The following is a 24,699-nucleotide window of genomic DNA, read 5'->3' as shown; positions in this document are numbered from 1 at the left end:
CGGGGAGGGGCCCAGGTCGGCTCAGTGGCCGCGCCCTCCTGCCCCTTCCCGAGCAGACCCCGGGTTCCACTTCCAGTGGGGACGCCCCCTCGAGGGCCCGGCCCCGCCGCACCTGGTAGAGCTCCTCCTTGGTCACGTAGGGCTTGCCCTCGGAGCTGAGGGCCCGGAAGGCGCTCTCGATCTCCTCGCTGGACTTGACGTTCTCGGTCTCGCGGCTGATCATGAAAGCCATGTACTCCTGCAGGGAGACGTGGCCGTCCCTGGGGCAGAGGGGCGGGCGGCGTGAGCCGGGTGGCGGGCAGGAGGCCAGAGCCGCTGCCGCTCCCGCCCCTGCAGGCGTTCACCTGTTGGGATCCACGGTGTCCAGGATCGCCTCGAACTCGGGGTCCGGCTCGCCTTCCTCCACCATGGGCAGGTCGTAGCCCAGGGAGCGCAGGCAGGATTTGAACTCCTGGTGGTTCAGCCTGCCGGACTTGTCCTTGTCGAAGTGCCTGCGGCACAGGCCCGAGGGCTGCTCAGACCTGGGGTGCCGACCGCTCCCACGCGAGGGGCGGCCGCAGGGGGCGGCTGTACTCACTTGAACATCATGCTGAATTCTTTGAGGGCCTCCTCAGTCACCCCCGTTGTGTTCCTGCAAATGGCACAGAGTGAGTGAGTGAGTGAGGAGCGGGCCCCCCGCAGCGCGTGACCGTGACCGTGACCCCGGCCCCAGCCCGGCGGCAGCACCTGGCCTGGATCTGCTGCTCCAGGTTGTGCTGCATGCGCATGCCCAGCTGGTCCAGCTGGTCCCACTGCTGGGCCAGGCCCACGGTGCTGTGCTCCGTGTACTTGTTGTCCAGGATGAGGGCCTCCTCCATGGCCGCCCCCAGGTCCTCGATCTTCTTGAGCTGGCTCCTCATGGCCCGGATTTCCTGGTGCTTGCGCTGGGGAGGTTTTGGGGAGGGACACGGATGTGGGACTGGGTGCCCTCCTGGGCGCTGTGCTCCGGCTGAGGCTGAAGAGGCCCAAGCCGCCCCGGCAGAGGGAGCCACAGCCAGCGGCAGTCCTGCTGTCCCCGAACTGAGACCAAAGCGGTCTCTGTGTTGGCAAGAAGGGATCAGGTGGAAGCTGCCGAGCCCAGGCCGCTTTGAGCCACAGGGAGGAGGGTCACACACCAGCCAGCAGTGCCCGCGCTGGCTCCCGGCTGATGCTACTCACTTTGGTGGCTTCGAGCTGGGATTCAAGGGTTCCCGACTCTTCCACCATGCAGGACCTGCACAGAGAAGCGCAGTGAGGAGGGCCCGATCTCGAGCTCAGGTTCCCCGGCTGGAGCCCTGCCTGGCGGCCTCCGAATCCTAAGGAAGCGGAGCCACCTGCTATCGTGTCTCTTCCTTGCCGGCCCTGGGAGCCAGGGAGGGGAGGTGACGTCTCCGCTGGCCACCCTGCGGGCCAGAGCAGCCCCTCAGCCTGCTCCCAACCTGAGACCCTTGTCCGTGTGGCTCTTCCGCCCCAGAGAAGCGAGGCCCTGGAGGGCGACCCGGGAACCAGCGGGTGGCCCTGGCAGCACTCTCTGCGGCCTCAGTGGACGCGTCAGGAGAGGCGGGGCCGAGCAGCTGACAGCACCCGAGAGCCTCCTGCAGGCTCCCAGGGAGGGGCCCGTTCTAGGGTGAGAGCACAGGCCCTCGGATGAGCCAGCGAGCCGGGGCCGAGGACTGGGACCAGACGTGGCTCTCGTCTGCCCGAGGAGGGAGGGGCTGAGCGAGCCCACACCTGGGCTCCATACGCACAGGGCCAGGGCCAGGGCCTGAAGAGCAGGTGGCAGTGGGAGCTGCCTCCCTCCCAGCAAACAGTGCAAGTCACAGGCGGGCACCAGTGAACAGAGACGAGAGCTGGGTCACGTGCAGGCACGAGGTCACACAGTGCACACAGCCTTGGGGGTTTGAGCCCAGCCTCCCCGTACCCTGTCCCAACCTACCCTCTACACCCCGAGGGCCGGGGTGAGCGCTGAGCTTCCCCCCAAGTTCAAAGTGCTCTAGCAAAGCAAGGCGCCAGCTTCCTCCTGCCCCAGCAGGTCAGACCCACAGTCACACCACGGCCCCCAGGGACAAGCACATCCCCAGGCCCTGGGTGCCAGCACCGGCGAGGGGGACAGACCCTCCTTCCCAAGCGGCCGGGGGCGGTGGGTTAGTCAGAAAGCGGAGCCGCCTGGGGAGTCAAGAGTGCACCGGTAAAACCACAGTGAGGGAAGAAAAGAAAAAGAGGAGAGAAACCTTCCAGACAGATCATCCCCAACTTCATACTGATAGACACGGATGACCCGGCGATATGCTATGCTAGTCAGAGAAGAGAAACCAAATGAATACGCGGGAGGAGGAGCGGGGCACGCAGGGGCGGCGCCGCGGGCCAGGGCCAGGCGAGCTGAGCCGGTGGCGCCTGTGCACCAGGTAGGCCGCCCTGCAGCAGCTCGCGTGGCCTGGGCCACACGGGAGGGGAGCACAGCACCTCGGGAAAAGAAGGGCGAGAGCAGCAGGCAGGGTGGGAGCGGGGGGAGAGCCAGGCAGCCAGGCTGGGTCCCGGGGCTCAAGCCAGACACCGCCACGGCGTAGGTCGGCGGGGCCCTCGCCGGATTCCTGTCTGCAGAACCTCAACGGTGGCCGTGTGGGCGGCTGCAGCCTGGGTGAGCCCGGCGGCCCCCTCCCCAGGCAGCGCTGGACACGCCTGCTCTCTGCAGGGCACAGCTCTGATCTCCTCCCTCCTTGCCTCAGCCCTGGGGGGCGTCACCACACAGCCCCCCCCCCCCCCAGCTGTGCACCGACTGCACCAGCCTGAGCCTGCCAGCTCCCTGTGGCTTCACACCCGCTGGCCGCCTGCGCTGAACTTGGCCCCTTTGGGCAGACAGGGAAATGGGCATGAGGGAAGTCTGACGTGGCCCCGCGGCTGCACAGGCACCAGGCTCCGGGGAGGCTCTGGCGTCCTCGCCTGGGCACCTTTCCTCCCCGGACAGAACCCCTGGAGTCTGGACAGGAAGGCGGGAGGGGCTCCGGCGGGGGCAGGGGCAGGGGTGTGGGGGCAGGGGCCGCACAGCCTGCCCGGGCACCAAGGCCCATCCTGGATCCTCTGCAAGCCAGGCCACGGGGACGGGGGCAGACGGACAAGCACACGAGACAGCACACGCGAGCCCGGGAAAGAAGAAGACGATATTAACCCATCGAGGAGATACGTTCTGCGGAGCGGGGATCCAAGCAGCCGGACAGGTGGTGTCCACACGGCAGCGGCAGTCGGGGCGGGGGGGACAGAGAAGACACGAGAAAGAAGAAAAACAAAACCAGGAACGTCAGAGCCCCACACTGCGTGAGCCTGCGCCGCCATCGCGGCCGAGCTGCTGCGGGCTGACTGGGCCACGCGTGCTCGCACCCGGGCCAGGACATCCAGCGACTTCCTCTGGGGAGGGCAGGGCCCGCCTCCGGCTCCAGGCTTGAGCAGGCCGGGCCGGCCCTTCTGTGCCCCCCCGCCCCCCGGGCCAGGTGTGGGGCGGGGCCAGCCGGCAGGCACCTGGTCTCCTGGATCCACTGGTGGAAGGCGTTGGCGTGCTGCGCGAACTCCTGGCGCAGCTTGTCGTTCTCCTCCTGCCGCCGCTGCTCCTTCTGCAGCTCCAGCTCCCGCTCCTGCGGACACAGCGGGCGGCGCTCGTCCCCTGCGGCCAGGCCGAGCACGCAGGAACGCGGCCCCCCGCGGCGCTGACCGCTTCTGCGACAGCCCGGGCTGGCCCTGGGGGCGGGGCGCACCTTGATGATCTTCTGCAGGTTCCTCCAGGTCTCCTCCAGCGCCTCCATGGTGAACCAGGTGTAGGGGTTGGAGGCCACGCGGAAGCTCTTGATCTGCCGGTCCAGCTCGGCCAGCTGGTTGAAGTCGGCCTGGGCGGAGCTGAGGGAGGAGCGGAAGGCGTCGTGGGCCTCGCGCAAGGCCTTGATCTCCTCCAGGGAGTTGCAGCGCACCGGGTCCGTCAGGTCCTCCTCCGCGTTTTCAAACCAGCTGTTGAAGGCCGAAGCCTTCTTGGCGAAGGTCAGGAAGAGGTCCTCCACCTGGAGCAGTGGAATGGATCAGGGGCCAGGCCGAGGCGCCGTCCTGGGCGGGGGGTGGCGGGTTTGGAGCAGGAAAGGCGGGGGCGTCCCCCACACCTGCCCCCTCGGCCCCTGGCGCGTGCCTGTGTCTGTCCTGGGCCGGGGAGCAGCAGCCTCCCCAGGCAAAGGTCTGGCTTGCTGTGGCCTCTGCCAACGCCACCTCCGTGCCGCCATCGCAGCCCGCCCCCGGCCCCCTCACCTTGCGGAAGTGACTCTGAGCCTCCAGCAGCTTCTTCTTGCGGGCGGCCGAGTTGGCCAGCAGCTGGCTCCACCTCTTCATGAGGGAGGCGTGCCGGGCCTCGATGGCCTTCGACTGCACGTGTTTGGCGGCCACCAGCTGGTCTTTGAGGGCGGTGATGTTGGCGATGCCCTCCTGCTGGAAGGCCTGCAGGCCAGCATCGAAGGTTTCCTGGAACGAGGAGTGGCAGGTCGATGAGTGCCCACTGCAGTGACGCGAGAGCTGCCCCCCAGGGCGCCAGGCCACTGTCGGCCGAGCCCCTGCCCTTTCAGACTGCAGACGGCTGCAGCCTCGGCCCCTGCGGCCCCGCCCCTCCCCGCCCCTCGCCCTCCTCCCAGCGGCCCCTCCCGTTCTCCCTTCCCCACAGCCCGGGCAGGCTGAGGATCGGATCGAGAGGCGCCCCCGAGAGGCACCCTTGCATCTCAGGTCCACGGGGCCCTGCGCTGTGCATGTGGCTGCTCCCCGGGGAGCACCTGGTCATGAGCACTGCCCAGTGACAATCCAGTACGGCAGCGAAGGCGACCGGCCAGCAGCCGCCACACCCACCTGCTTGGTGAGCAGGGTCTGCACGGAAGACAGGTCGCGGCCGTAGTCGTCCGTCTTCAAGCTGTTCTCCTTCTCACCTACCAGAAACCGAGCGTGGAGAACTCCCCCTGCTCCCCAGCGCCGCACACGGACTCAGGCGATGAGCCCCAGCCACACCACCACGTGCTTTCCGAGGTCTCTAAACCCGCCCAAGCCGCCGCTCCCTGCCTGCACCTCACGTCCAGCCTGGCCCGATGTGGGGCAGGAGCGCTGTTGTCACATGACCACCAGGGGCACGGGGTCTCGAGGTCAGAACCCCAGGAGCTCCTCCGCCGAGAGGGGCTCTGACCAGGGCACAGGCGCAGTAGGCCTGGGGCCCTCAGTCCCCTCCCGTGTGCCAGTGACAAAACCGTCTTGAGAGAGGGGGGTATGTGAGCGCTCTCCCACCGGCTGGTTCACTCCCCACACGCCGGCACTGGCATTTGCCTCGGGCTGGGCCAGGAACTCAATCCGGGAGCCAATCCCGTGAGCTGTGACTGCTGACTCGCAGGGTCTGCGTTAGCAGGAACTCGAGTCCAGACTGGGAGATGGGAGCTGGACCAGGCAGCCACTGCGGGATGCAGCCTCGCCCGCCCCAGGCCCCAGGCTGTGCTGAGGCAGCCCCGCGACGTGGGGGCTGCGAGGCCTGCAGCTGTTAACCCTGGGTCGGCCCAGCCCTGGCCGTGGGACAGGCGGTCCTGCCTGGGGCGGCGGCTCACCGATCCAGGACTCCACCACGTCTGCCTTCCAGTTGAACTGCAGGAAGGCCGAGTTCTCGTCCAGCTTGGCCTTCCGCTGCGCCGCGGCGCCCTCCAGGTCCGACACCTTCCCGCTCAGGCCCTGCATCTTCACAGAGATGCTCTCCTCGTGGTGGTTGCTCTGGGCGACAGGAGACGCGGGGGTGAGGCCCTCCCGCCGCAGCACCGCCTCCGTGCCCCCTGGGAGGCCCTGGGCTGCTCCCACTCCTGCCCGCTGTGGGGGGAGGGGAGGCTGACTTCCCACCGCAAGGCAGAGTGAGGGCCCCCAGACGAACGCTCTTCCTGGCGGCCCCATTCCTTCCTTCTGCCTTTCGGAGTTACTGATTTGTTTGAAAGGCAGAGTGAGAGACACACAGGGAAGGATCGCTCATCTGCTGGTTCACTCCCCAGATGGCTGCAAGGGCAGGGCCCAGGCCAGGCTGAGCAGGAGCCTGGAGCTCCATCCGGCCTTCCGTGTGGGTGGCAGGGCCCAAGCCTTGGGCCGTCTGCTGCTGCTTTCCCAGGCGTGCTAGCAGGGAGGGAGCTGGATCGTAAGTGGAGCAGCCGGGACTTGAACAGATGCCCACATGAGACGCTGGTGTCGCAAGAGGTGGCTTAGCCCGCTGCGCCACAGCGCCAGCCCAGGCAAATCTATTTCTAAGAAATCGTGAAGAATGTGCCGACATTTTAACTTATGATGGTGCAGTCGTCAGCATTTGTGAGAATAAAGAACTGAAAAAGCCTAAATGATTATCCCTTAAATATGAGCTAACAGCTGTGTGCAGCACCAACAGCTCAGGAGCAGGTTCTGACACTACGTACGCTGAAAACTGTTCATCTCTAATTACCCAGTTCAGTCTTGGTGAAAATGAACACAAGTTAGCATACAACTTAAAAAGTTGCGGGGGCCGAAAAAAAAAAAAAGAAATTGGGGGGGGGGGGCGGTGCTGTGGCGCAGGCGGGTTAACGCCCTGGCCTGAAGCACCAGCATCCCATATGGGCACCAGTTCGAGAACCGGCTGCTCCACTTCCAATCCAGCTCTCTGCTATGGCCTGGGAAAGCAGCAGAATATGGCCCGAGTGCCTGGGCTCCTGCACCCACTGGGGAAGACTCGGAAGAAGCTCCTGGATCCTGGCTTCAGATTGGTGTTTCGGCCAATTGGGGAGTGAACCAGCAGATGGAAGACCTCTCTCTCTCTCTGCCTCTCCCCTCTCTGTGTAACTTTTATTTATTTATTTATTTATTTGACAGGCAGAGTGGACAGTATGAGAGAGAAGACAGAGAGAAAGGTCTTCCTTTTTGCCATTGGTTCACCCTCCAATGGCCACCATGCTGTGGCCAGCACATCGGGCTGATCCGATGGCAGGAGCCGGGTGCTTCTTCCTGGTCCCCCTTGCGGGTGCAGGGCCCAAGCACTTGGGCCATCCTCCACTGCCTTCCCGGGCCACAGCAGAGAGCTGGCCTGGAAGAGGGGCAACCGGGACAGAATCCGGTGCCCCGACTGGGACTAGAACCTGGGGTGCCGGCGCCGCAGGCGGAGGATTAGCCTAGTGAGCCGTGGCGCCGGCCAAACTCTTTCAAATAAATAAATAAACCTTAAAAAGAAGAAGAAATTCAGGGAGAAGACAGATCCTGCAGGGTGAAGCAGGGGCTCTCCACCAGCATCCGCAGTGAGCGGCCTCCCAGCGTCAGGGAGCGGAGTCAGCAGCTGGGGTGGCGCGGCTGGGTCTGCCTGGCTCCCTCACACTGGCTATCCGCTGCTCAGGGCGAGCAAGCTCTCGGGGAACACCGACTCTGTGCTGTTCCCTGCTGAGTCAGCACCCTGACTCGTGTCTGTGGCAGCAGACGGCCCCTGTGACACCACCACACCCGAGTGGCTTTGCCGGGGACGTGGGACCCTGGCCTGGCGGTGCTGGGAGAGGTAGCAGGAGCCTGTAGGGGGGCTGCTGATGGACACCGGTCCACACCAGTGCGTCCTGGGGAGCGGCCAGGCTCCGGGTAAGCTGGGGTCAGCTGCCGCTTCGCCTGACGTGGCTCTGCACAGGTGGCGGGGATGGGCGACCCGAGCTCCACACTCTGCTGTTCGTGGTTTCTACCGTGGCAGTACAACGTCTATGCGGAAGTGAGCCAAGGGCAGAGCAGTGGGCCAGCCTCGCAGAAGGACCACCAGTGGCACTTCCGGGCTTGCTTAATTACGGCAGAGCATTGTGGCAGCAGGCGCTGGCGGTCACCGTCTCCCCTGGGCACATGACACGGGAACGGGGGCTACACGCGGCCTGTGTGCGGGTCCCTGGGAGCAGGGTGCTCCACACGACCCGTGTGTGGGTGCCTGGGAGCAGGAGCGACCGTCTCATCACAGGACCAGGCTCAGCTTCCTTATGAATTTTTTTTTTTTTAATTTTGGGGGAGGGACACGGAGCGAGCCCCGTCAGGCTCACCTTCTTGATGAGGTCTTGCCCGTTTGTGCAGACGTCGTTCACGCGGTCCTTGTGCACGGTGAAGTCCGTCTCGAAAGCTTCGTGCTTCTTCAGTAAGCCCTGCGGAGGAAGTGGCCAGGCCGGCTCCTCAGAGCCTGGGGGCAGGCGCACTGTGGGGTGAACACCGGACACCACCCACCTGCCCGCCCCACGCCGAGCCTAGGTGGGGGTGAGCTGCTGGCGAGCTCCTGGGGAGGAGGCCGTCACACAGGGAGCAGAAGCAGGCGGCAGCGAGGACGACCCCAGGGAGAGGGGCCGAGGGGGCGTGGTCAGGGAAGGCTTCTCGGAAGGGGCGCCCCTCATTCCTTCCGGCAGGCCCCAGGAGCGGACACGAAGCGGGCTTAAGACAACTGGGCTTCACTCGGCTGCATGTCCCCAGCACTGTCCCTGTTCCCTTCCTTGGAGTGGGTAAGCGGGGACAACGCCCTCCCAGGCTCCTGCAACTCAAGCACGAAGTTCCACTGCCCCTCCTGAGCAGCCGGACGCTAGCCGGTGTGACCGCGTCCTTGTGGGAAGACGGACATCTGGGCAGACACGGGACTGCTGGGTGGGACCAGACGCAGAGGGAGAGGGCAGAATTAAGCAGGCCCCGGTGGCCGGGAACCTGGCTGCGAGCAGAGGCTCACAGGGAGGACCCCCGCCCTGGGGGGCTTTGGAGAGGGCGCTGCCCCGCCTACACCCTCCCGTCAGGCGCCCTCCCGGGGTGGAAGACAGACGCTGTGCTGTGTGTGGCCGCGGGGAGCTGAGAGCGACCCAGAAGCCAGGACGAGGGCATGGGTGCTACCGGGCAGGCAGTGTTGTTCACAGAGGGCCACACGCACGCAGCGCTCGTGGCCGACTCTGTTTACCCAACCAGTGGCCGAGAGGGAAGCAGGTGGCAGCCCGAGCGCGTCTGACCTGGATAGCAGCGAGAGTGTCCCCATAGTCCTCGCTGGCCACCAGGGTCATTTTCTCGTTGATCCAGGCCTCCTCCTCCTCCACGTTGGCGACAAACTGCTGGTATTCCAGGGACTCTTCCAGCCGCTGACCCCTGAGGACAGAGAAGACGCAAATGGGCACGAGCTCCCCTGGGGTTCCAACAGCGCCCCTGTCCTTGGCGGTACCCCTGGAGGGGGACATGACAGCTCAGTCAAGCCCTCTGCGTGCCACCAAGCCCTGGAACCCCACTCGCGGGCTGACGCATGCAGAGCTGAGCGCTCACCGGGCGGCCGCCAGCTGCTTCAGCTCCTGCCAGTGCTCCAGGAACTGGGCCCTGCGCTGCTGGATCTCCTCCTGGCCGATGGTGTTGTCGTCAGCCAGCTTCTTCCCGGCGTCCAGCACACCCTGGGCAGGAACGGTCAGGTGAACGGGGGTGCCGTGCGTCTGCTTCCAGGGGCCTCTGCTCATGCCTCCAGGGAGAGCACCTTGCTGCTTTGGGCCGAGGGGTCCCGAGTGCCGCGCGACCTCGGGCAGAGACAGGGCAGGGACAGGGCAGGGCGGCCGCGGGCCCCACCTGGATGGCCGGCTCGTGCGCAGCCAGCTCTGCCTCCAGCCGTTTGTGCTTCTTCCTCAGGTTCTGCACGCCTGTGAGGTCCCGGCCGTAGTCCTCGGAGCTCACCAACAGCTTCTTCTCCCTGCAGGGCGGCGGAGCAGTCGGCCTCTGCACGCCTGCGTTTTCTCAGGGAGAGGTCAGCTCAGCCTCGGACCCGGATGAGCCCACCTACGTCTACCTATCTCCAGGAAAAACGCTTCCGGCCAGTTTCCCACAAAACCACCCACAAAACCAAATCTACCTCCCCTGTGAGCGTGCCCGAGATGGCGCCGTCCTGCACGGGCCTGCAAGCCCTGCTCACCATGCCGGCCTCCACAGAGGAGGGGCCGCGCGTGATGACGGCAGGCACCAGGGCTGCCCTCAGGAGCCCGACTCACACAGCCACGGAAAGTGGGTTTTACGAAGAAGCCGATGGCCGGCGCTGCGGCTCACTAGGCTACTCCTCCGCCTTGCGGCGCCGGCACACCGGGTTCTAGTCCCGGTCAGGGCGCTGGATTCTGTCCCGGTTGCCCCTCTTCCAGGCCAGCTCTCTGCTGTGGCCCGGGAAGGCAGTGGAGGATGGCCCAAGTGCTTGGGCCCTGCACCCCATGGGAGACCAGGAGAAGCACCTGGCTCCTGCCATCGGATCAGCGCGGTGCGCTGGCCGCAGCGCACTGGCCGCGGCGGCCATTGGAGGGTGAACCAACGGCAAAAGGAAGACCTTTCTCTCTTTCTCTCTCTCACTGTCCACTCTGCCTGTCAAAAAATTAAAAAAAATAAAAAATAAATAAATAAAAAGAAGCTGTGCGTGGATTTCTAAATATTTTTACACCACAATAAACATCCTTTAATCCTGTTTTCCCGCAAATGTTGCTGCACGCTTGCGTGTGAGCACAGAGGCGTCTACACCCACGCTAGTAACTCAGCACCCGGAGTGAGGGTGGAGGAGGCTGTCCTGAGTGGTCTGTCACACACCACACCAACTGCAGAAGGGAGACAGATCCGGCAGCCTGGGAGAGGACAGCAAAAGCACCCCGACTCTCCCTCTGTGAGCACGAGGCCTCCCCCCAGCCACACAGCAACTCCTCAATACACCCAGGATTCACGGGGCCCAGGGCAGGGCAGTGTGACCACTGTGGGCCACTGCTGCCTGCCACGCACCTGGCCAGGGGGCACAAGGCACGCCAGGTGAGTGTGGCAGAGCGGGGACCCAGGCAGCAGGTTCCCAAGCCTGTGCCCTTCCTGTCTGCCCACCACGGTCCCGGGGGGCCTGCCGCCCCGGCCAGTCCAAGCGGCGCCCGCCTCCCGCCCCAGCAGCACGTACTTGATCCAGGACTCCTCGTCATCCATGTCCCGGAAGAACTGGTGCAGGCGGTGGGACTCGCTCAGCTTGGCTCGCCGGGAGGCCGCCATGCCCTTGATCTTCTGGAAGCGGCTGTTGATGGTGTCGCGCTTATCCTTCACCTGGGACGTGTCGAAGGCACTGCTGGTCATCAGGCTGTCGGCCTGGCTGTTCAGGTCCTTGAGGCGGTCCTGGTGTGGAGACACGAGGCGGGGTCAGAAGTCTGGGCTCCCGTGCAATCTCTGCTGGACAATGATGAGCTGGGATTCCTTACTGGGAGGTTGCACATAGTATTATTATTATTTTTAAGATTTATTTATTTGTGGGGCAGAGTTACAGAGAGACAGAGAGAAAGGTTTTCCCTCCTCTGGTTCACTCCCCAAATGGCCTCAATGGCTGGAGCTGCACTGATCCGATCCGAACCCAAGAGCCTGGAGCTTCCTCTGGGTCTCCCATGCGGTGCAGGGGCCCACGCACTTGGGCCATCTTGTGTTGCTTTCCCAGGTCATGGCAGAGATCAGAAGTGGAGCAGCCGGGACTTGAACCAGCACCCATATGCGATGCCGGGTGGGACCAGACACTGCAAGCGGCGGCTTTACCCGCTGTGCCACAGTGCCGGCCCCCACAACTATTTTCATAACCAAACTGGGACATGATGTGCCCTCCTTGCCGTTTGCACCAAGGTGTGGCAGTGGCGGGGGCTCGGCTGGAATGCACGCATGGCATATGGCACCAGCAGAACCTACTTCTTCACTGCTGCCTTGCAATAAAAAATGCCATTTCACTGAAAATGTCCTCAAAAAGGCAGCACAAGTTAGTTTTACTCAATATCCATCTTTTTATTTGAAAGAACAGTCCGTGGTCATTCGGATTTGAGTATCTGACAGATACGCTGCTCCGAATGAATGAAGTGGGCCTGTCACTTCCAAGACAACTGGCAGTCTGCAGCTAAACAGAAGCTGTGGTGTGGAAGCAACACTGCCGCCTGCAGTGCCGGCCTCCCACGTGGGCGCGCCATGGTTCCAGTCCCGGCTGCTCCAATCCACTCCAGCTCCCTGCTGCTGCGCCTGGGGAAGCAGAGAGGAAGGCCCAAGTCCTTGGGCCCTGCACCTGCGTGGGAGACCCGGAAGCAGCTCCTGGCTCCTGCGTCAGACTGGCCCAGCCCCAGTCACTGAGGCCATTTAGGAGTGAACCAGCGGACAGAAGGCCTCTCTCCCTCCCTCTAACTTTGCCTTTCAAATAAATAAAATAAATCTTTTTATTTATTTATTTGACAGGTAGAGTCACAGACAGCGAGACAGATAGAAAGGTCCTCCATCCAATGGTTCACCAAATGGCCACAACAGCCACAGCTATGCCAATCCGAAGCCAGAAGCCAGGTGCTTCTTCCTGGTCTCCCACGCAGGTGCAGGGCCCAAGCACCCAGATCATCCTCCACTGCGCTCCTGGGCCACTGCAGAGAGCTGGAGTGGAAGAGGAGCAACCGCAGGAGGAGGACTAACCTAGTGTGCCATGGCGCCGGCCCCTAAAATCAATCTTAAACAAACAAAGAGGTATCCCTTTCTTTTCTGCCTATGTAAAGCTGTATTGTAAAAAAAAAAAAAAAAAAAAAGCAACGGGGGGGGGGAGAGAAAGAGAGAGACAGAGAGAGACTGAGATCTACGAGATCCACTAGATCACTCCCCAGGTGGCTGCCACAGCCTGCAGCCAGGCTGGGACAGGCAGCTGCCAGGAGCCAGGAGCTCCATGCTGGGTTCTCACGTGGGTGGCAGGGCCGTCTTCTGCTGCCTTCACAGCACGTTAGCAGGCAGCCGAGACAGAGCCAGCACTCTGACATGGGACGCCAGTGTTCCAAGTGGCAGCTTAGGCTACTGCCCCGCAAGTCCAGCCCAAAGCCGTACTCTTCCACATACGTGACGGGACACGCTGCAACAGAATGAATCAGCAGCAGCCATGGAGGCCAGACGTCTTCTATTACGTGGGACATTAAAAGGGGCTGGCGAACACGTAACTAATGCCACTATCCTCACTACCTGTTTGTATGTTTCAGGAAAACAGCTACTGATCATAAAAATATTACTTATGCTAACTTAAACAAGTTTACCATTTGAACTGAATTATCAGCTATTTAATATTTAAAAAATAACTACAGAGGCCGGCGCCATGGCTCACTAGGCTAATCCTCCGCCTGCAGCGCCAGTACACTGGGTTCTAGTCCCGGTCAGGGCGCCGGATTCTGTCCCGATTGCCCCTCTTCCTGTCCAGCTCTCTGCTGTGGCCCGGGAAGGCAGTGGAGGATGGCCCAAGTGCTTGGGCCCTGCACCCCATGGGAGACCAGGAGAAGCACCTGGCTCCTGGCTTCGGATCAGCGCGGTGCGCTGGCCACAGCGCACCAGCCGCAGCGGCCATTGCAGGGTGAACCAACGGTAAAAGGAAGACCTTTCTCCCTGTCTCTCTCTCATTGTCCATTCTAACTGTCAAAAAACAAAAACAAAAACAAAAAAACCCCTACAGATTGACGAGAAGTTGCAAAAGCAGTGGTGTTCCAGCTTCTCCCAAGGGTAGCATCTTTTACGGGCGCAACACGAGCACCACGGCAGACACCCACAGTCCACGGCCCATACTCAGCTTTCAGCAACTCTTCCACGCAGCGTCCGTGTGCCTGAGCCCACACAATGTTCTGTGTGCTGTTACGGTGAGCGCAGATTCCCGGGACCACCTCCGACCTCAAGACACAGACCTGGTCCTCCCCGTGCCCGGGGGCTCCCTGGCAGCCCCTGGGGCCCGCAGGCCTCTCCTGCCCCCACGCCCCCACCCCTCCACCCCGTGATGCCTGTCTCCAGCCCATCAGCCTGCCCCTCAGAGCACTACAGGATTGCAAGCAAGCAGGCCTCTGAAACTGGGCTTTCAACATTCACCTAAGAATGCACTTTCAATGGTGGCTGTTGATAACCAGAATCTGCACGTGCAGTCTAGGGACGCGGTGATGGGCAGCTGGGACTGGCTTCCCACACAGGAGTCCCGGATCTGCTCCTGATCCTGCTTCCTACTGTTCCCGGGAGCCGCTCACGTGGGAGACCCAGACAGGACTCCTGGTTCCTGGCTGCAGCTGGGCTGGCCCCAGCTATGCAGCATCTGGGGAGTCAACCTTTCCCTCTGCCTTTCACGTGAACAGCATAACCTCCAAAAGCAGAACAACACACACACAACAAGCCCGCACTTGCAGCATTTCCATGGCCCCGCAGCCGTTTAGCCAGAGCAGCCTGGGGCAGCGCCGCCTTCAGCGCCGCGCTGGGGCCCCCCAAGCCCCACCCACCTCGTGCGCGGAGATGTCCGCCTCCAGCAGCTGATGTTTCTTCAGCAGGTTGTTGACGGAAGCCAGGTCTTTGCCGTAATCTTCAGACGCCAGGAGGGCCTCCACCTGGCAGGGGGACACCAGGGAACGGCCGGTGAGTGTTCTGGGGAATCCCGGAGGCCTGCCTGTCCCTCGGGTCCTTGCTGGGACAGCTGGACACCTCTCCATCAAGAGCTGTCACTTGGCTTGGGTCGTCTACCCCGCCCGCCATGCTCCTCTGGCAGTCAAACGCAGATGCAGAGCCGCTGTGTCCGTCACTACGGCAGCTGGGCAGAAGCCGTCACGGGCACGGGGGCAGAAGGCACCGCAGTCCTCGCCCGGGGAGCTCCCTAGTGCAGGCAAAGGCTGACAGACAAAGGTGACCGTCCCAACAAAATCTCTACCCCAGAGCGGGAGCGCCCCGGGCAGCCAAGACCACGGAGCGGTTACCTGTGGTACAGCCCTGCAGGGCACGTATGCAGTCACTCACGTGTCAGGAAGAACTGTTAGGGACTTGGGAGCACACGGCCAAGACACAGCAATGAGAAATTACACGGTGAGCTTGACCAGGGTAAAGGCCAAGTGTGGAACGGAAAGACATACTCTACAACACCAGCAGCGCAGCTCTCTAACACGCCCCTGTTCCTTCATTCGCTCTGCATTTTCCAGATTTCCTCCAAGGAACGAATCCGGCTGCCGGCCCCCAGGCCCCATGACCCCGCCCTCTCACGCCCGTGGCGGGCAGTGAGCCACGGTGATTGCCGCAGCAAACGCCTCTCTGGTGCGCGTTCTATCACAAGGGCTGGTGGTGAGCCCTGGCGCCTGCGGTCTGGCCCTGCTAACAGAGCTAACAGAGCGAGTGCCCGGAGGTGAGAACTGTGCTGCTGGCAGAGGGCACCGCGTCCCGGGTACCTCGGAGAGCCAGAAGTCGAAGTCCTTGATGCCCGTGTTGAAGTTCTGCTGCTTGTTGGCCTCTTTCAGTTTCTGGCTCTTCTCGGCTGACTTCTGCACCAGGAACTGCCACTGGTCAGCTAAGGCAGCCAGGCGGGCCTGGAAGAGAGGACGCCCTCAGATGGCGAGACTCACAAAGAACCCTGTCTCCCGAGGCCGGATCTGGGCCCATCGGTGAGCAGAAGGCAGGCGCTCCTGGGGCCACGTGCGCGGGCACGCCCCACGTGCAATGCAGCCAAGCCTTATTAACCCACTTATTTTCTTGAGACCGCATTTCCAAGTCAGGACAACGCGAGGGTCGCACGTGGGGCGCTGGGGCCGAGCGGGCGCTGCGGGACGGTACCTTGACGGCGTCTTCACTGCCAGCACAGGCCCCACGCTCAATGAGGGAGTTGCCCATGTCGATGACGCCGCGGATCCGGTCGGCATTGGCGTGCAGCTCAGCCTCGAAGGCCTGGTGCTTCTGGTGCTTGCTCTAAAACACCAAAAACCACCTCTCAAAACCAGCTCCTGCCGGGGACCGCCGCGGGGGACGGAGCAGTGGTCAGTGTGAGGAGCCGGGGCGCCTGCACTCAGGATCTGTGGGAAGCGTCACGGGGCTCTGAGGGATGAGGGGCCCCACGGAGGGACGCAGCGTGCCAGCTGGTGGGAGGGACATCCTGTTCACACTGAGGGCGGCACTGGCCAATCTCAGCGCTGCTCTACTTGTCCATCAGTGTGCGCCCCGCTGGCTTGTGACCACAGCGGCACTACGCCGCCATCGAAGGCTGCAGCCACCCGAGGGCAGCTTTCTCCCTGGGGACAGCGGCTGCGGACCCTGCCCATCAGCAGGTAGTCACCGTGAATCCAATCACTGGGTGCTGTCAAAACCCAGGTCTGACTGCGGGCAGGCTTTATTCTCACTAGGGAGAGAGGGCTGGGGGAGCGAGGGCAGCTGGAGCCGGGCCCGAGGTGTCGGACGGATTCATAACGAAACAGGTGCTGAATGACTACAAGACACTACTGCACGGACACAGCTGCGGCACAGTTCCAGGAAAACACTGGGCAGGGAGAGAAAGGCAGGGTCTTGGGAACAGTGTTATTCGGGAAGAAACAGTAGAAGGAAATAAAGCAGTATAGCCAGGGAAGAATTCTGCAGCAAATGTTTCATTTTCAGGGGCAGCAACTGTCCAAGGGTGGAGCCACTGCGGAACAAGGTGGCACTAACGCGAAGTGTCCCTGTCCCTGCTCCGAGCGCACAACCACAGACCCTCACAGGAGCCCAGGGCCCACTTCTGCTGCTGGTTCTGACCTCTCTGGTTCAAATCCCCTTTCTTCTCTTCTACAAGGAGTCTTCCAAATGTTCATGAAAAATGTGCATTAAGAGAAACCTATGCAGGGCTGGCGCTGTGGCGTAGATTAAGCCACCGTGGCAGTGCCGGTATCTCATATGGGTGGCTGGTTCAAGTCCGAGCTGCTCCACTTCCAATCCAGCTCCCTGCTAAGGTGCCTAGGAAAGCAGTGGAAGACGGCCCACGTCTTTGGGTCTCTGCACCCATGTGGGAGACCGGGAAGAAGTTCCTGGCTCCTGGGTTTGGACTGGTCCAGCTCTGGCCATTGTGGCTATTTGGGGAACGAACCAGTGGATGGAAGAACTCTGTCTGTCTCTCCCTCTCTCTGTAATTCTACCATTCAAGTACATAGTAACAACAAAAAATAAAAAACCATGCATGGAAATCAAAAATTTATTGGCACCGAAAGAAATAAATTTATATTTTAGTTCCATTTTGAACAAACTTTTTGAAACCCACTTGTATCTTCATTTCTTCCCAATCTGAGCTCAGCATGGTCTGCTCTGACCTTGACCTCTCCCTGGCTGGGCCGCTCAGATCCAGACACAGCTCCTCTGCCTCTCCACAGCCTTCTCACTGCTCCTGCCCAGAGACCTGGGTATGCAGAGAACTCGCACCCCTGGCTAGACTCCCTGGCTGGGCCACCAAAGACCAGACCAAAATCAATACAGAAGATGCCTATTCCAACAGGCACCCCTTGAAGGAAAGCAGTAAAACTACTGCCCCCCAAATCAAACACTGTACAGAACTTGGCTAAGGGATGAACTGCGGGCGCAGGAGTAGGGCTTGCAGGCTAATTACGACAGAGAAAGCCATATCCCACAGGGACACTGGGACGGAGGGCGCGGGGAGATTAGGAATGACAGGATGGATGAGAAGACACCGGCAGGCCGTGTGGCCACAACGACAGTGATGTATGAGAGGAGCACAAGTACCAGGACTCACTTAACTACAACTCTTAGAGAATCAAACACTTACCAGCAGCTTGGAAAGCTACAAAAACAGATGGAAAGAACACAGTTCAGTACACTGGTGTGAACGCACGCAGCAGCTACTCCACACTCACCCTGCCGTCACACTGCTGGGAAGCTCCGTGTGCGGCCCGTGCCCAGAGGGCTCTAGACTTCCGAGCACAGACGAGTGAGGGAGGCAGTTCTTAGACGGCTCTGAATCAGTGTGTTTGCCACCAGCTCAGGTTATTAAAGCATTTCTCACTGGCTGCCCCACTGCTGTGCAGGGACTTCCCCATCTAAAGACCCCTTAGTTAGCAGCAGCTACAAGACCACGGGGCTCCCTGCAGACCCCCGCTCGGCCCGGCTCACCTGGATGTTGGTGGGGTCCTTGTACGACTCGTCGCTCGCCGTCTGCAGCTTCTCGCTGATCCAAGCCTCGATCTCGTCCACGTCGCGGCTGAACTGCTGCAGCGTCTGAGACTCTCCCAGCTTCGACCTCTTCTCGATCATCTGGGCCTTCAGACGTCGCCACCTGAGAAACCAGGAGCCCAGAGTGAGCCCAGCTGCGTGGAGGAGGCAGCCGGAAGCCGGAGCAGACCCGCGCTCTCACAGGAGGGGACAGATCCCCGCGGAGCTGTGGCGACATAGCACCGGGAACACCCACCTGTCCAAGACCTCATTGCGCCGGTTTGCAATGTCTCCTTTGGCATAGTGGCCAGCAGCGATGAGCTGGTCGGCGAAGGCCTGCAGGGCAGCGATCTTCTCCTCCTGTCGGCAAACGAAGGCGTGAGGTCAGTGAGCGGCGACTGGGCCTTCCCAGACGGCCGGCCACTCTAGAGAAGAAAGCTGTTGTTTTGGGTGACTGGGAACTAGCCGGCGACAGGATCAGAATACAATGACACTTTAGAAGCTGGAGAGTAAAAGCCAGAAGCCAGCTTGATTTTAATCATTACTGGAGGAGAGTTGCACTCAGGAAGGCTCCAGGTGGCACAGGGGCTAGAACACTGATACCACACAGAAGGTAGGCCTCACCACAGGACAAGGTGGGCAGATTCTCAACAAAACATTTCTAAATCAAAGACTTGTGTGACCTCCTGGTTTATATCCACGTACTCCCTAGCCCACCTACATGTCTGCTGGCTCCCCCCTGGAATCATTAAATAAATCATTCAATCATTTCCACTGGCAGCTCCATGATGGAAACCTCAAGGGTATCATTCTGCACGTAAAGGGGTTCTGCTTCGTCACGCCCAGAGCGTTCTTCCCAGAGGACACAACCACTGCCTGGAGATGTGACTGCACACTGTACTTGTTTTCTGGAGTTGAGACCAAGTGTTTGACTTTAAAGAAGCCGCGAAAGCCCTCAGCTGAGAAAACTGAGTTGACAGCCATCTTTCATTCTCATCACTGAGAGGAGAGGGGAACAAGCCGACAGAGACGATCCCAACCGGGAGGACTCCAGCTCCAGACGCCAGGGCGCAGGCCTCACCTGGACGTTGATGGCTCTGTCGAAGTCCTCGTGCTTTTTGATCAGAGCCTCCACACTGTCCAGCGAGTCCCCCTTGTCCTCCGTGCTCAGGAAGGCCTCCCGGGCAGCCATCCAGTTCTCGGCTTGTTCGCAGTCGCGGTGGAAGAGCTGAAGAAGGGGAGAGGCAGGTGAGGCGGTGCGGCCTCGGCAGGGAGAGCCCCGCCCAGAACCGGGGCCACGCACCTGCAGCTCCAGGCACTGGTCCAGCATCATCCTGCGCTGAGCCCACGCCTTCTCCAGATCTGCGCGCTCCTGATCCAGGATGGCGAGTTTCTCCTTGATCTCGGGGCTGGCATAGTGACCGCGAGCCAACAGCTGCTGCCCAAACTGCTCGAATGCCTGGAAAGTGCCAGCCCTGGCATCGATTTCTGTCCGGTGCTCCTGCCAAGAGGAGGGCAGGATGAGATAACTGGCAGTGGTGCCCAGCAGCGTCCCCACCAACCACAACACAGAGGCGGGCCGCAGCCCCAGGGCGGCCTCGTGTCTGCCGCTCGGCAGGCAGGTCGGCCCACCTGGTGCCGCTCCAGCAAGGCTTCGGCTCCAGTGACATCCTTGGCGAGCTCGTCTGAGGACACCAAGCCCCGTATTCCATTGATCCAAGACATGAGGTCCCTGGAAACCAGATCCACAGGGTGGCAGCTGTTACATTAACTGGCAGGCAGGCCTTCTGCCCAGGAAACAGGGAAGCACCTAGTTCTTGCCTCGAAAGGTTATTTTGGGCTGATGTAGTTAAATCTATCAAATGGGGCTAGTTTGTGAGCAAAGGGTCTCAAAACCGCCTCTTCTTGGTGGATAATAATAATAATAATAAACAAACCCAGAGTTCCTCAGAGTTAAAATAAACAGGTTTGTAATGAAGATCCTTTCACGCTGTGAAGTAACAGCTGAGTGAGAAGCTTTTCATGAGGATAAAGCCAGCGTGCAGGGTGTCAGGAAAGACAAAGGGCAGGGCAGAGGGGCACTGTTCTAGGGAGAGGGGCCACGGGCACAGGCCCCGCAAGTGCAGTGGAGGTCCTCAGCCGGACCCTTGATCAGCAGGTGGGCCCCGGTTATAGCGTGTGAGGCCGAGAGGAAACACGCGAGTGTGGACGTGTGGAAACGAGACCGCACAGGAGGTCCTCTCCTGCGAGGGACAGGCTACAGTGCTCACGGGGAGGGCCAGCGCTAACCGGGAGTGCAGACGAAGGCACACAGACGCTTGCACTGTGTTCGTCTTTCAGCTTCTGTGTGGCCCTAAAACTGCTGAGGCAGAGACGCTGGCGGGAAAGAGGTGTATCTATGGAATGCACGCGGAAACCGCACTGCTGGCGGGGGATCGGGCGGGTGCGTGCGTGGGCCACAATGGAGACTTCCCGGCATCGGCAGTCTGCAGTGCCGCCCTGCGTGCTCTCAGGAGGAACCAGGACTGCCCAGCAGGCTCCGGGCGCCAGAGCTCCGGGAGACGCCCGCCTCCTCACCGGAAATCACTGAGGAAGCGCTGCAAGTCATGCGAGTCGCCCAGCTTGGCCTTGCGCTGGTCGGCGCGCTTCCCCAGGCTGCTCCACGCCTGGTTCAGCTCCGTGCACTTTTCCTGCAGGTCTTCAGCTGACTCAGGGTGGGACTGGATCAGGCGCTCAGCTGTTTCCCCAAGAGAATTTACCTGCAGGAAGACAGTGATGAGAAGGCAGAAGGAAAGGGAGTCTGTCCTGAGACCGTGTCCACCCTGGCCAGCTCTTACCTTGTCACCAAGAGCCGCAAGGTCCCTCTCGAAGCCCTCATGCTTGCGCTGCAGGGCCTGCACACTGGCCAGGTCGTGGCCATAGTTGTCTGTGTTCAGCGCCTGATTCTTCTCTTCTATCCATTCTTTGGTTTCGTCAGCATCCCTACGGGGAAGACCCACACACGCACGTTAGACTGCTGAGCACCGCTCCTTGGTTACAGGACACACGCACGAACGTCTGTCGGTGGCCCCCCAAGACCTCTGGCAAGCAGGAGGGCACACGTGCATCTGCTCGGCAGTGTGCCCGCCTGCCCCCGGGTCAGGTCCAGGCCTGGTGCGGCAGGCGCAGCTCTTCCGTGGCAATCTCAGTCAGCGAGGGCGGGGCGCACGCCCCCCTCCCTGGCCCAGCAGCGGGCCCTCACCTGTGGAACCTCTGCACCTCGTGGGCACTACCCAGGAGCTGGCTCCGCTCCTCAGCCAGCTGCTGCAGGGACCGCCAGCGCTCGTTCAGTTCCTGTTGACGACAGCCAGCGTCAGCTCCGCTGCAACCCTCCTGTCACACGCACAGCCAGGCCTTGGGAAAACAGCTGCCCGCTGCCCCCTGCCTCACCGGTTACTATACAACAGCAAAGCTGGAGTCAGAACCAAGTTCAATGTCTTGAACGCTAGCAAGAACTGGACCTAGGAATCCCCTCAGAAGCAGCAAGGGACGCAGCTCACGTGTCCTCCCTCCCACTCCTAGCCTGGTGCCTGGCAGGGAGCACTTGCTGCAAACACTGCGAGTGGGCAAATCCCAACAAAGCTGCTGTCTTGCCCAGCTTTACCCTGGGCCACAGCCCCCAGGAAGAGCCCCAGCTGCACCCAGGGCCTCACAGAAGGCGTGAAATGGGCATCCCTTCTTTGCCGACAGCAGACTCCTTACAGCTTCCACCCTGCCGGTGGCTGAAGGCAAAACTTACTCTACTGCAAAGTGGCGAGCTCTCGACCAGGAAAGGCCACCACGCCTCCCTGCAGCCATGGGGACTGCTGTGCCCAGGACACACCAGCACAGAGACTGAGAAACGTCACAGCTGACGGACGAGGCCCAGAGCGCCACCGGACAGGAAGGAAGGCCATGAAGAAAACCACTTACCTTGATGGAGTTAAAGGTGGCCACGGTGTGGACCATCAGACGGGCAGACTACACAGGGAGGAAAGCAGAAGGGAAAGTCATCAAAGGTCTGCCACCCAGGCAGCGACCTGAGCGGCAGGTGCGCCCGCCAGGTCCCAAGGGTCAGCCAGCATCACCCCAAAGGGATGCCACCAACACCCTGAGCAGGGACGTCTACAAGTCACGTCTGTAAGTCCCCCCCGCAGTCATGAGGAACCCAGCGGCACAGTCAGACTGCTCAGTGATGACAAGTGGAAAGCCAGGACTATAACAGCTCAAAGAGAAACAACTGAAAAAAAAAAAAAAAAAAAAAAAAAAAAAAAAAAAAGAGGGGGGCTGGTGCTGTGGCTTAGTGGGTTAAAGCCTCAGCCTGCAGCACTGGCATCCATACAGGCACCAGTTCTAGTCCCAGCTGTTCCACTTCTGATCCAGCTCCCTGTTAATGTGCCTGGGAAAGCAGTGGAAGATGGACCAAGTGCTTGGGCCCCTGCACCCATGTGGGACACGCGGATGGGGTTCTGGGCTCCTGGCTCCAGTCTGGCCCAGCCCTAGCTGTTGAGGCCATTTCGGAAGTGAACCAATGAATGGAAGAGCTCTTGTCTCTCTGTCTCTTCCCCTGTCACCATTTCAAATAAATAAAATAAATCTTAAAAACAAGTTATGGGGCCAGCATTGTGGCTTAGGGGGTTAGGTCGCCTCCTACAGCACCAGCATCCCATAAGGGCACTGGTTCGAGTACCAGCTGTTCCACTTCTGATCCAGCTCCCTGATAATACACATGGGAAAGTAGCGAAGACAGCCCAAGTGCTTGGGTGCCTGCACTCATGCGGGAGACCCAGATGAATCTCCTGGCTCTGGTCTGGCCCAGTGCTGGCTGATGTGGCCATCTGGGGAGTGAACCAGTGGATGTAAGCCTTCTCTCTCTGCTTCTGCCTCTCCCCCTGTAACTCCGTCTTTTAAATAAATAATCTTTTTTGAAAAGTTATGTTTATGCTAAACTGTAGTTTATTAAGAGTCTAATAGCCCTTATAGCTTTAAAAAAGTATGCATGCCTTCATCAAGAACACTTAACTGCTTAAAAAAGAAAACAAACCTGTTATCTGACCTCTTAGAAAACGGATGCCGACAGACTCACCTGACACACAATGGCCCAAAACCTTCAATTTGTAAAGAGTCTCCGTGAGGGATGCCCACAGAGCCTGGGGCCTGTGTCTAGGTTTTCATGTCTTTGCATTTCAAGAAGACATACGCTGATCAAGTAGAAATCTGCTCTCTAACCTGCCTAAAGCTCAACTGACAGATTCCTGAAGAGCTGGGTCAGGAGCGAAGAAGCAAGATGCCAGAAGCAGACACTGGCATGTCAGCTGTGGAAACGGCACACACACACACACGTCCCTGCACTCCCGGCCACAGCTGTGGAAACCACACACACACACACACACACACACGTCCCTGCACTCCCGGCCACAGCTGTGGAAACGACACACACACACACACACACATGTCCCTGCACTCCCGGCCACAGCTGTGGAAACCACACACACACACACACACACACACGTCCCTGCACTCCCGGCCACAGCTGTGGAAACCACACACACACACACACACACACGTCCCTGCACTCCCGGCCACAGCTGTGGAAACCACACACACACACACACACAAGTCCCTGCACTCCGGCCACAGCTGTGGAAACCACACACACACACACACACACACACACACACACGTCCCTGCACTCCGGCCACAGCTGTGGAAACCACACACACACACACACACACACACACACACGTCCCTGCACTCCGGCCACAGTGGCGCCCACACTGGTTGAGCACCACACCTGTATGTCTGCAGAAACGTCTGCACAGCTGGAAGGCATCTCCTGTCTGCCTCTGTGACTCTCCCCTGGATTTGGAACCTTCTGCAAAGCTCTTCTTAGGCCATGGGCAAGGGGTCAGGCAGACAAATGGAAAGTTCACCCTCCCTTGTGTGCTTGGTCACTTCTGTGCCAACTGCAACCCTACCAGCGGGACCCTGCTCCGACGCAGTGCCCACTTACAGAGGGAGGGAAACATAACTTAGCCACACTGAGCATTCCATGTGAACATGCGGCTTCCTTCTCTACGTCAAATCTCAAGACGTAACAGCGTCAAAGAGCGGAATGCCAAGGTGAGAGAGAAACCAGCCCAAACAAGTCCCGAAATGGCCACAGGCTCGAGACAAGCTCAGTCCTCGGAAAAGCACATCAGAAAGGGAGCGCTCCCGCGACCCCTGGGCAGCCACTGGCCACGGCGCTCTTACCTTCCACGGGGAGGCCGTCTTGGAATCCGCTTCATCCTGTTCACAGGAGAAAAGAGTTTAGCAGCCGTGCAGCACGCACCCAACACGGCGCTCAGCCCTTCCTGTGGATGCCTCGAGTGTGGCCTAGGGCGGTGCACACTTACATGACGCAAGAGCGCATTTCCCCACCATACCTCAGAGCCTATCACTGGCAGGGAACTCGTGGCAAGGCTGGTAGAGAAAAATTAAGCAAACGGGAGAAAAATTCTAATTCTTTTTACCCAGTAGAATAAATGGGGAGAATGAGGAAATTCACTAAGAAAGCAACCAGCTTTTCTTCAGGGCACGCTCCTAGGATTAGTTCTGACAAGGGTCGTAAGCAGACTTAAATGACCGCTGGGAGAAAAGTTAGAAAACTGAGGACGGGCAGGTGCGGCAGCCAGAGACAGCACCTGGGACACCGGCACCTCCCAGCAGGGAGCTGGGGTTCAGCTCCCGGCT

General features: G+C 60.5%; 1 protein-coding gene across 24 annotated transcripts in view; it reads right to left on the bottom strand.

The window, feature by feature from the left end:
* SPTAN1 (spectrin alpha, non-erythrocytic 1) overlaps positions 1-24,699 on the bottom strand; it is a 67,231-nt gene that overhangs the window by 391 nt on the left and 42,141 nt on the right. For 4 of the 24 annotated variants that reach the window (XM_070057588.2, XM_070057612.2, XM_089320783.1 and 1 more), the window contains 30 exons: positions 24,220-24,255; positions 21,898-21,945; positions 21,188-21,279; positions 20,784-20,928; positions 20,524-20,705; positions 19,579-19,678; positions 19,250-19,447; positions 19,028-19,174; positions 18,203-18,306; positions 17,908-18,070; positions 17,564-17,578; positions 15,598-15,729; positions 15,216-15,353; positions 14,286-14,390; positions 10,952-11,160; positions 9,610-9,730; positions 9,319-9,440; positions 9,015-9,147; positions 8,079-8,177; positions 5,622-5,781; positions 4,885-4,961; positions 4,300-4,509; positions 3,765-4,061; positions 3,532-3,644; positions 3,185-3,202; positions 1,198-1,252; positions 727-923; positions 578-631; positions 345-491; positions 113-260 (listed from right to left, as the gene is read on the bottom strand). In XM_070057588.2, coding sequence (XP_069913689.1) covers positions 113-260; positions 345-491; positions 578-631; positions 727-923; positions 1,198-1,252; positions 3,185-3,202; positions 3,532-3,644; positions 3,765-4,061; positions 4,300-4,509; positions 4,885-4,961; positions 5,622-5,781; positions 8,079-8,177; positions 9,015-9,147; positions 9,319-9,440; positions 9,610-9,730; positions 10,952-11,160; positions 14,286-14,390; positions 15,216-15,353; positions 15,598-15,729; positions 17,564-17,578; positions 17,908-18,070; positions 18,203-18,306; positions 19,028-19,174; positions 19,250-19,447; positions 19,579-19,678; positions 20,524-20,705; positions 20,784-20,928; positions 21,188-21,279; positions 21,898-21,945; positions 24,220-24,255 — 3,765 coding nt within the window. Of the gene's footprint in view, positions 1-112; positions 261-344; positions 492-577; positions 632-726; positions 924-1,197; positions 1,253-2,249; positions 2,313-3,184; positions 3,203-3,531; positions 4,062-4,299; positions 4,510-4,884; positions 4,962-5,621; positions 5,782-8,078; positions 8,178-9,014; positions 9,148-9,318; positions 9,441-9,609; positions 9,731-10,951; positions 11,161-14,285; positions 14,391-15,215; positions 15,354-15,597; positions 15,730-17,563; positions 17,579-17,907; positions 18,071-18,202; positions 18,307-19,027; positions 19,175-19,249; positions 19,448-19,578; positions 19,679-20,523; positions 20,706-20,783; positions 20,929-21,187; positions 21,280-21,897; positions 21,946-24,219; positions 24,256-24,699 lie in introns of all 24 variants that reach the window. The other 20 variants (XM_070057576.2, XM_089320796.1, XM_089320779.1 and 17 more) reach the window with 6 other exon arrangements.

This window comes from Oryctolagus cuniculus, chromosome 1 (assembly GCF_051225735.1).
Source record: "Oryctolagus cuniculus isolate XC-2025 breed Fujian yellow rabbit chromosome 1, ASM5122573v1, whole genome shotgun sequence".
Classification (NCBI taxonomy): Eukaryota; Metazoa; Chordata; class Mammalia; order Lagomorpha; family Leporidae; genus Oryctolagus; species Oryctolagus cuniculus.
This window is presented reverse-complemented; position numbering and strand designations above follow the sequence as displayed.